The following is an 11,999-nucleotide window of genomic DNA, read 5'->3' as shown; positions in this document are numbered from 1 at the left end:
TGAAAGTGCTGTTATACTAATGAAAAAAACATATGTATGTGTCGAAGTGTCAAGACCTACTGCAGTCAAAGAATGTATGGGGAAGCAAACAATATCAATACTAGGACAACTTTTAAAATTTAAATTTTAAAACTTCAAGTTTGCACTTGCATAGTTTCAGAATAAAATAATTCCTTTAAATTTAAAGAAAATTTCACTGGCAATTACAAAATTGTTGAAGAGACAGAGAAGTTTACATTGGTGCCTGTGTTTACTTCTTATGAGATGGGCACATATACAGCAGTTAGATTTAACCACAATATTATGAATTATCTGCACTTCAGTTACAATTTTGCTCCATTAATGTGGCCATTTAAGCAACTGCATTTTAAAACAGATATTAAGAAAACAAATGTCTATTTCCATTAAGATTCATATCTTTTTCCCAATACTTTTTTGTCTAAATTTGTACACTGCATTTAAATTTAGGTCTGAGTATATGAAGTGCCTTTACACAGGGAAATATAACATGCTAGTACATACTAAATGTCTCCTTCAAATTACCACTTCTTTAATCATGAATGGAGATATCTCATTTGAACACATAACACTGATCTGACATGTTGGTACAAATCTGGCTATATACACCTCAAATTAGGAAATAAAACTGGACTGAAAATGCATTTTCCAACCAGAGTACTGTCAAAAACACAATAAATGCTCCATGAGATAAAACTTTTAAGATGTTTTCAATGCAATATTGGATATTATCAATGTCTCTCCATATTATGGATATGCTCATATGTTCTTGGACTGAAGAGAATGGGCGTGTAACATGTATTACATCTGTATAACTGCACTGACCCATTTACTGCATCAAGCATGTTACACACTGGCTTCAATTATGTCTGAAATACATGAATCATAAACATTTTTTCTGGTAGTGCCTATTTGATCAGTGGAAGGCATATTACTACTCTTGCCACCTGTTCACAAAGTAGATAAATTACTTTCAAGCCTTTCGAGAGATTAAGAGATCAGTAAGTAAAGGTATCCTTGTAACAGGCCATGGAGACTCATAGGGTTGTGAGATGTTGAGGTTCCCACATTTTCTAGACAATCGGCTCATATATTGTGACAAGGTTGTCAGCCCTATGAGCTGGCCACCCTTTACATCCAAGAATATTCCTGGTACTCATTTCTGTTAGAGGCTGAGTCAACCCCAGGGACATAGGCAGCTGGAAGGATGATGTCAACTTAAAAAATCCAATGAACTCATCAAGACCTGAACCCATGACCTTCCAGCTTGTAGCCTAGTGTCTCAGCCAATTATGTTACTGTGTGCACCCCAGAATAATTTTAAAAGAGAATACAGAGATCAGTATTCTCTTTTAAAATTATGTATATGCATTATTAGTAATAGGGTAATTACATCAGGCTTCTGAGAACCTCATAAATTTATATTGCTATTTTCTAGGTATAGCACTGTTATCAAAACAACAAAAATTACTGATGTATCGAAGAACTTTCTTTCTCCTTGTTTGATTCCCAAGGAAAGGGCATTACATTTCTCCAAACGACTGCAATTCGTTCATTTTGAAACAGTGAGATACCCAGACAACAGTAGAAAGAATATGATAATGTCATTTTGAGGCAATTATATGTAAAATACTGTGACTTCTGTGGTTTGTTACCAAATACTTCTGTTCTGTCAGATATGATAATTTAGATATAGAACTTTAGTTGGGCAATGGATAAATGCAGCACTCGGGGTTTGTACAGATACACAGAAAATCAGTAGCCATAGGATTAGGAAATAATACCACATTTCTGTAGTTAAAGGCAAAGTTATTCGTAATGTTTAACACTGGGTGTAGATTTTAAAACATAATGCTTAAAAATTCTGTGGAGCACAATTTGTAGTTTTTAACAATACTTCACTACCAGACACCACTGTATATTTGCAATTTGAACACTTTTCATAAAATATGTAACACAGTTGCAATAATAACAGAATAAATGCAATGACATCATAATTTATTATAGCATACAGAAATATTTAGTAGCTAACAAGCATAAATAACATTTATCAGTGGGCCATAATTGAAGAGAAAGGTCTCCTAATGGTATCTTTAAAATGAAACACGACTTTGACATACATAATAATATCAAACTTATCTTGTGTCTTTTTGAGATGGTCAAATGTAAAACACAAGTTTACATTTATATTTTGAAATTTTACCAATGTTATAATTTTGTCAGCATTCTATTCGTAAACTGTCATTACAGATTAACTTGTTCAATTGTGTTCAAGCCAAAATGATAAGAAACGGCATTAAAATATTTCTTCAAGGTCTCACTGCTGAAAAATATTTCTGTTTTCTGCCTGTGTCCAAGTGGATCTATGGAAGTTATAAGAATTTAATGCTTTCACAGACTGAACAGTATACAAATAATGTTCCTTTCATGTGCTGGCTCAAATTCCAGAGCTATCTTAACAATAAATAATGCAGAATACTTTCTTCTGTGGAGTGACACTATGTAGTATAGTAGAAGCTTACTAACGATTTGGAGTAATGTATTACTTCACCTTCTGGGTCAAAGAATAAGCCAAGAAAGCAACAAGCAGAGTACCCTGCTGATTGCTGGCTGCTTGGCTTTATTTTTTTACCCTAAAAATGGAGGCTGTGCTCAATACACTGGTAAATTTCTACCAGACTCTTATCGACATCATGTCCCTGAAGAAAGAAGAACTTCAAATCCAGCAAGAAATAACTTGTGTGTATGTGTGTGTGTGGAATCTGTGCTTCCAGTCCATCAGCAAAGGACTGGGAAGGAACAGACTCCCACACATTCAATCATTTACAACCCACACCTGAGTAACCTTTTCTATATAAATGAAAAGTATCCACATGCATAACCTCATGAAGGTGTAATAATTCTGTGGATTCAAAGGTCTCAAAAACAGACTGAGATGGGAAATCACTAAAACACCTCACTCGTCTTCTTGCAAAATATAAGTCACTCCTACAGTTCTTAAATTTCAGACGTGCATACCTTGGACAGAAATTCAGTTCTTTGCCTATTCTCTCAAACTTAAGTATAGTAACAATATCTAGGTAGGCTGGCTGGCTCCTTGGACTAGCTGCTAGAAACGAAACATAAAGTACACTAAATTTGATACTGTCAACATAGAGCAGAATGAAAGATGCATCTGCATGACTTCTACTTGGGAAAATAATACAATGAAATCAAATATTAGAGCAATAATAGTGTAATATTTTTCTATAAATTAACAACATTCTAGTGAACCAAAACTGGCTGTCACTGTCATTGGAAAGGGAATATATGCACTGAAGTCAATTTCTGTTTATATGAAAGACAAAGGAGAGAGTTTTGTTGGACTGTGACTAACAACATGCCCACTCCCCAGCTGAAGCTTTCATATAAAAACTTACTACAGCTGAATTTTAAATCCATACCTGAATTCCCATTAAAGGAAATGGGAATGCAGTATAATTTGCGAAATGTTACATAAGGCAACAGGTTTAATCATATTGAAAAAAAAATATCTGTTGGAAGACTTTATTTAAATTGTGCCACAAAAGAAGTTGCAAAAGTGTAAGTAATGTACTAAATATGCCTGTATACTATTTAAGACTTGATGAGGTTCATTTATTTTATGTAACAATTCAAAGAACAGATTTTGTGTAAATTGGTTCCTTTTCACAATTCCTTCTATATTAATATTCATAATTCATGTCTCTCTCTCTCTCTTCTGTGACATCAAAAGAGTAACAACTATAAATATTGATCTAATGTAAATTATTAAGTTCACTTCAGATGGTAACATATTTCTTGGCATCTATACCTAATAGGATGATAAAAAGTAAAGGTATGAATTCCATTGGCAGCAAACTGCCTGAAGCTCAAGAAACAAGTATCATTTGTCAGACACAAACACCACAGTGTAATGGGTAGTCTCCAGCTTTATAGCCAGAGAACCTTGGGTTCAAATTTTGGTCCACAGTCTATGTGAATGAGTTTCTTCATGGATTTCCTCAATTCCTCCAAGATGATGACGGGACAGTGTCTTAAAAAACAGGACATGAACACTTCTCAGTTCATAAGTAATAGCTACATTATTCAGTGTTTCATGAAACAGAGTTAGTAAACAATAAAGCCTTTAACATGGGTATACAAGTGAAATACAAGTTAAAGCTTCTAGAGGAGTCAATGGCAAATAGTGGGCGAAACAGCCAACAGTAAGACTACTGATGTTATGCCCATAATGAGTACAATGGCAAGAAAACTTCCTAATTATCATATTTCTGTGACAATTCTAACTGCTTTCACAGAGATCTGTTGATACTTATGTTTTCATATTTTGGATGCTGACTTCATGCTATGAGGCCCAATCTATTTTCGTTTTGGAGACACTGTCTCTGTGCAAATGAAAGAGAAGCATATTATTTTTAGTAATAATAATAATAATTCAATTCATGTTTATTTACGTGCAAACTTAACAGCACAGTGGACAATAATAATAATAATAATAATGCTAAAATTATTCTCAGCATTAATATGAATAAAATCTGTAGCATTTGTTTAAATCATTCTTCCATTAGCTGTTCATTTAACAGAACACAATGTAAGCCTTTTTAAACCACAGAAATTATAATAGACGATCATGAGCTTAAACAAAATTGGCTTAACAACTTTTTTGCAGTTGTGAGGGGATAAATTTCAACTAAATCTACAAAAATATTTTGTCAAATGGCCTCCATCTCTCTGGAAAATACTCACTATAAAATGCCTAATCAATCATAGGTACTCTTTGCTGAAATGTGACATGACACTATAGTATACCCTGAAAGATGTTACCACTTGCATAGGTAAAATAAAATTACAAGCAAGATTTCTTTGCAAGGTTTAGAGGGAACTGTGAAGGAAGAACACCAATAAAATTAATGGGACATGAATATATGTAGTTATATTGAGACTAGGACACATTCCAGCATACTCACAAACAGGCAGCAGTATTGCCAACCATGCAACAACTCCTCTCTAACATCTCACTGTGCAATAATATTTATTAATTTATTTTTCTGTTTTGAGAAATTTCACTAATGAGTGCCATTTGATGAAATGTGTAGAACTGCAGACATACAATGGTAAAACTAAAAAATCTTTGCTACAAATAAATCATCAGCAATATGCATGGCATACTAATGATATTAAATTATATACAAAATAATATAATAATATCAACAAAATTCGAGTTCTTTCTCTCTCTTTGTACTTTGGAAACTTAACTAAATTAACAATTAATAAACCAGAAAAAATTTATGTCACAGAACAAATGCAGAGAACTTTTTTTTGTTTTTGCTTTTGTTTTGCAATAGCACTAATAATAAATATCTATTGCAACAGCCTGTGTGGAAAATGTTTCCGTTTTTTCATTTCTTTATGGATAAAGAAATAGAAAACGGTAAAGCGTTAGAATTATTATGAGAAATAACATCAACAACTTTGCATTACTTCATGTTGAGTTATCTCCAGAAAACCATCTTCTCAAATGATTCAATAATAAAACTGTTTCTGCATTTCAAATGTTTCTCTCATTTTAGAACTGAGCTCTGCCCACTTCTAAACACAACAGCAGAAACAGAACAATATAATGTATATATATATATATATATATAATCTTAAATTCCTTGTTATGGAGTGTGTGAATAAATGCATATATTATTTTTTACTATTCCTTTTTCTTTGCTTCAGTAATTGTCTTCTTTGGAGTTCGTATTTAATTAGAGGATAATATCTTCATTCATATTTTAAATAATCACTTTCACAGATAGCAATATGGATTCACACACACAACTTTCTCTACAGAAACTGTTCATTTTAAAGATGCACAGCAGTTAATAAATCTACTATACCAGTATGTTTGTCTGAAGTTTGATTATATTTGATTATTTTAATTTACTTCATACTCATAACACTTATAATAATAATCACCAGTTTCATATAATCACTCACATTATTTGATTTTGAGTATTGTTCAGTTTTAATGTACTTGAGCACACATTCCCTTATTTTAAATTAATCCAAGCACTAACAAAATTAAGAACTTAGTAATTCATTGAATTCCATGTGTTTGCCCCCCGGATTATTCTACATATCTAATTAAACAGTGCTGCTGATGCTACTGGATAGGCCTAGTGATTCCTTTAATCAGGGGGCAGACAACTGTGTGCCAAAACAAAGACAATTTTGTAGTTCATTTCAACTGAATGCAATCTAAAGGTACCAGCAACCAAGTTGTATCCCAATTATTTTACTTTAAATAATGCTCACCATTAGCAAGGGGAAAAGGTAAGGGTAAAGTTGTCCATGCCTTGAAGGCTTTTGGTGAAGAGGTGTAGCTCCACACATTGTTAACATCAGCACTACTGTATAAGCAAAGAAAAATGGAAGGAAAACATGTGGCTTATCTGTTATAGATCTATGATGATACAATATTTATGTGAAACATAAAGACAGTGTTTAATTTGTGGCAGAAACTGGGACCTTCCTAAATCCTGTCCATATAAATTCAACAGCTTTCTTCCATTGCAACCTCATCACATTTGTCCACAAATAATTTTTTATGAGAGATTCATACGGTCTACTTTAGTTTGAACAAAACTTTGAAGATCATAATTTTTTAATTTCATGTTAATCTGTAAAGTACTATATTCTGTAAGATATGCAAAAACTAGTAATAACAGAATCATTTTCAGAACTTGAATTTCAAGTTTGAATTATATGACTTCAAATTGCACATTATTTCAAAATTACATATTTAAGAATATTTATGAAACTACTTCTATATGGACCCGATTTAAAATTATGTATAAAAATAATAAGATGGTAACAATTTCACTTGTTAAAATAAAAATCCACAGTAACTCTACTTTCTGTTTTAGCATAAGGTCCTCACACCACTCATGTCAGGAATCCGATTATGACTAAAAGCAAATTATTTAAGCAGGGTTTCATTTGTAGCAAAATCAAGAGTAACTGGCATACTGGTAGGTATTTAGATTACCTACTAATTGATACTGTTTCATCTGAAGAGGTTATGTTGGCCAACTGTGGAAACTGAAGCTCTGGAAAACTAGATGGCTCCTTATGAAGTGATAAATTCAAGATGTGCTGGTTAGGAATTGCTACAAATATGAGATAACTCATCTGGAGCCCTCTGCCTTCAAAGTAGAGGGTGGGGTGAAAGACACATCAGAATCTTACCACCATCACAAAATATAATTACCTATTCTGAATCCAATTCTATTTTCACAATAACTATTCACATTTTAAAGGAGAAGCTAAGTTTTTATTTTAAAGCAATGATTTTAGACCAGCAAGAACAGTAAGAAGCTCTGACATAAATTCTCATCATCTTAAGAAAGCTAAACTGTTATTTATTTAGATTAGCCACAAATAAACTGATTTGAAAATGTGAAAATTTAAGTTTGGATAAAAGAGAGTGAGAAGAAGGGCAAAATTGTAACATAAAATTTTAATCAACAAAGCTCCTGTTTCTATATATTTTGAACTCCCTCTCTGTCAATGAACTCACTGACCTGATGAAGCAGATGCTTATCTAGGTCTACTGCAATCCAATCTGACCTATAAGCAAGTGGCTGGTTTTTCACCCTTAAAATATAACATCAATAGCTACAAAATTTTCATACAGCCTGTACTGGCTGCAATTAGTCCAAGAGCACACTCTGATGGCTGCATGACATCTCCCCTATTAGGTCATTAGCTATTGAAAAGCCAGTAGCTCTTAACATTCAGAGTGTCATTGGATGAAAGCTGAAAGATTTGACAGCAGTTTTACAACAGCTACAGAGAAGTTTCAGACCTTCGTTTTGAAATGGTTTAATTAATTCTGTATGAAGAATATGTATAAAAAACTTTTAATTACTATCCCATGGGGTTAAATGATAAAAAGCAAACTGTCAAGTACATGAAGATATTTATGGATACATAAATGGCATACATGTAGTGAGGCACAGAAAAATTTGTATATGAAATTCATATGTAAGTTCCCAGTATCTTAAGTCACACAAATTAAGCAATGCAAAGAAATTGCCAGGTTAAAATGGAAAAGTAGGAACACTTATTGGAGAACAGGGATATAATGGTGAACACATTTTCTTTGCTGATGAGTTAGATGTACAGGCCTCAGTATATATTGCTGTGCTTGGACATAATCACATAAAGTAAAGGATCACGTGATGTCAATATGCAGGTTAATAGAAATCATTCAAGTAAGCCAGGACGGTGCAAAATGATCAGAAGTCAGAGCAAGTATTCTCCCATCCTTCCTTCTGAAAGTAAAGCTGCATTCATGCTGAACTCTCCAAAATTCTGATATATTTACAAAACTGAAGAAGGAACATGTTTGCTCTGCTTAGACTGATGGGTTCAAATAAACTACAAGAAGGAACTCAACATGCACTTTCAAGCTCTTCACTTCGTCTTCTCTTCGCCTGTCTTTTCCTGAACTCGTGAAACTCTTCTTTCATCGCTTGTACACGTGCTTCAATGTTATCATATTTGGAAGGCCTTTTGGGTCGTGTTGGGTAGAAGGACGCAGAATAGATTTCAGAGTCACTGATACCTCTGTCTTCTCCTCCACTACCCAACCGCTGTCGGGGCAGGGCACTGTGAACTCCTGTAGGTGTTGATGGTGTAGGTGTTCCAGAAAATATGGTATCAAATTCATAATGACCATCTACACTTGTATCTAGAGGTTTGGTGCTGCGGAGATGTCCAGGTTCTGAATGTGGAGGTGATGTATCTTGCAGGCTGGCAGTGAATTCGAGCCAATGGCCAATAAGGGGTGGTGGAGCTGGGGGGTGAGATGGATGAAGGATCTGTTGCATTGGGGGCAGAGGGGGTGGTGGGGGAGGTGGCCTATAAGGGGGCAATCTCCACTCAGCACTGGTGCTTCCAGACTGAGAACTTTGGTTCTGCTGTGATGTGTTTTTGCTTCCAAAACCACTGGAACTAGAGGGTGAAGTTTCCATGAGGAGACCATCATGGTGCTCTGCATCAGCAAGCTCAGGTGCACTACGGGCATGGCGAGCGTGACGTGGTGGCAGTCTGGCACGGGGTCGAGCAGTCACTATAGTGCCAGTTCCATGACCAGGGGGATGCGGGACCAAGTCTTCAGCCCACGGCAGTGCTGGACGTGGTGGTGGGATGCGAACTCTGGGAGGTGAGCTAGTGGCCAGAGGATGTACGGGTAGAAACAAGGGTGAGGTGATAAGATGAGGTGCATCAATAGTCACTGTCCTCTGCTGCTGCTGTTGCTGCTGCTGCTGTTGGTGCTGTCGATGCCAGCGGCTTGACTCCTCATGGATGGCTCGCAGTGAGGGTAGTTCTTGGCTGTAGCGCTCATGGACTGAGCGCAGCTGCAGATAGCTGGGAGGTGTGCCTGTAGTGAAGGTGCTTCCAGTAGGCAGTGAGCGTTCCACAGAACTGAGCTGAGGCACCGAACTCAGATCACTGAAGTTGTAGCTGGGAGACCAGGCAGTAGTGAGCAGAGAGCCAGGGGTAGCAGGAGAGCTGGCTCGGAACCTGGGTACAGGAGCAGGTGGTGAGTATATGGCTGGGACTAGAGGAGGTTGGTGTTGATAGTAAGGTGGGGATGACTGGCCTCCAAGTGCATCAAGGATTGCAGCGAGATCACCACCGATGCCACTTTCCCCAGAACCATCTGATCGCAGACTCAGTTGGCTGGGGTATCCCACAAGTGGCCGCCTCCATGAAGCCCTTCTCCTGCCTCGACGGGGAAGGAATCCACCATCATCACTGCTACTGCTAACACTGTTTGCAACAGAGGAATGTGATGAATCAGCAAGTACAAATCGGCCATCAGCAGTGCGGGAAATTCGGCTCAGACCCTTCCCATGTCCAATGTATTCTGGACGCCAATGCCTTGCCATGTCACTGCTGCTGCTTATGTAGGATCCTTCACTTTCACCACACTGTTGCGATGTCAGCCAATTTGTCAACTGAGCATGAGTCCTCTTTAATGCATCACCTAGGAGCGTCAGACTTGGTATTCGGCTCTGTCTAAGTCTGTGATGATCAAGAAGAAAACATAATTATTCCACTGCCAGTATAATAACACAGATTTCAGTGTTCATTATCTCTAAAACACCAAGTCCACCTAAATTTGCCCACAAACACAAAACAACACAAGAAAATTCATGCATACACTCACACACAATAATAATAAAAAAAGACAAGGCAAAGTGACAAAACTGTTCTCAGATGGATGCGAAAAAATATACATCATAACTACTGTTAATTTTGACTTCACACTGAATATGTAACTGTAGATATATCAGTTCCTCCTCCTCTTTCTGAAGTACTGGTCAACATATGAGGTCAAATCGAAAATATCATTGTTTTTGGCACGTGAAACTAAAATCGAAACCTTTATTTATCCCTTGAAAATAGTAATTTCCCAACAATTTTTCAATGATCCCACCATTGTTTTCAAAGCTTTTCTAGCACTATGCTTTTGAAGTGGCATTCTTTCCAGCATTCCACTGTGTATGATCTAATACCTTTCCTTTTAAGATATGTTTCAGTTTGGAGAAGAGAGGATGATCATTCTGTATCAAATATGGTAAACAGAGCATGTCAGAGCCAATGGAATAATATGCTTGTTGAGAATTTCCAGACTCTTAATTCAAACTTCGGATTACACTCGTCTGGCATGTGGTGAAGATAACTTATCCCATAACTTCATGAATCTTCATTATTCTGTATCCATGAATTTTATCATAAACAGGAGTCATGAATTCCCTAATGTACAATGTCAATGAACAGCCACAGCAGGAATAATCTTTCAAAAAAATTTAGCCGCATACAAAGCAGAAAAATACTCAAATGTTTTGTCAGCTGTTCACCAAATTTCATACATACTTTGTAAAAACATACATTCTTCCCCAATGTCAGGAATTTCAGTCTAACACATCAAACAAACAGTATTCCATCCCCTAAAATAAAATCACTATGAGAACTTTTTAATCACAACTCATATCATATCCACAGGAAAATGTTTAACTTATCTTGCAGCTATACACTTTGAACTTGCTTTAGAGTTACACGGGCTGTATGGAACATTTTCAGACTATTTCAAATCATTACCAATAACATCACCTTAAACACGGTATTTTAAAATGAAACAGTCTGAAGGCTATTACTTCTAAAACATAACGAGAATTATAAATAATATTTTAAATTTCAAACTAATTTCGTACAATATGCACTCTGAAAGAAAGAGACTAGAAGAAGTATTACAGCAACTGACATCTCAACATCAGGATCTACACCAGAAATAAAATGGCTATGAGGATCTAAACACAGAAAAGTGGCCTGTATTTATAAATAGAAAACATCAATATATATGTATTAACTAGAATAATTTCAAAGATGACTGGATAATGGTTGTGCATCTCTATTTAGGAAGATGTCATGAAATGGTAAAAGTGTAAAACAAGCACTCATGAGCATGATCGAAAATGAACTGAACTAATGTAACATTTCTGATAGGGTGGGTATTTTATATGAATATGTTGGAATTCATTTGCAACCAATGTTGGGGAGGGAGAAAATTTCAGATACAACTTACAGTAATAAATAACACATAATATTGTTGTGGCATGTTCTTAGGACATTATCTATTGTCTATGTTCTAATATTTTAAAAATTACTATCTTTCAGGGATCAACTGGACTCAGTCCAGTGATCAAGACTTGCTCTTTGGAATGGGCCCAATTAGGTAGAAATATTTACTTCTTTATGCTTGCTGATGGAAATAAATCCAGTTTCCAAAATGTTGTATTGGATAAAACTCAAGATTATGGACAATGTCCAAAATAATAATCATGTTTATAGCAAATGTGGAAATTCCAATAACAAATCTATAGATTTTTGAAAGCAGTTCA

General features: G+C 35.6%; 1 protein-coding gene across 3 annotated transcripts in view; it reads right to left on the bottom strand.

Moving 5' to 3' along the window:
- Positions 1–1,999: 1,999 nt before the first annotated feature.
- LOC111872495 (protein turtle) overlaps positions 2,000–11,999 on the bottom strand; it is a 480,259-nt gene continuing 470,259 nt past the window's right edge. For all 3 annotated transcript variants that reach the window (XM_023866469.2, XM_033754723.1, XM_033754724.1), the window contains one exon: positions 2,000–10,119. In XM_023866469.2, the coding sequence (XP_023722237.1) occupies positions 8,481–10,119 (1,639 nt within the window). In that variant the 3' untranslated portion in view covers positions 2,000–8,480. The remainder of the gene's footprint in view (positions 10,120–11,999) is intronic.

Source organism: Cryptotermes secundus, unplaced genomic scaffold (assembly GCF_002891405.2).
Source record: "Cryptotermes secundus unplaced genomic scaffold, Csec_1.0 scaffold537, whole genome shotgun sequence".
NCBI classification, from domain to species: domain Eukaryota; kingdom Metazoa; phylum Arthropoda; class Insecta; order Blattodea; family Kalotermitidae; genus Cryptotermes; species Cryptotermes secundus.
The sequence above is the reverse complement of the archived record's forward strand: the minus strand, read 5'-3'. Positions and strand labels throughout refer to the sequence as shown.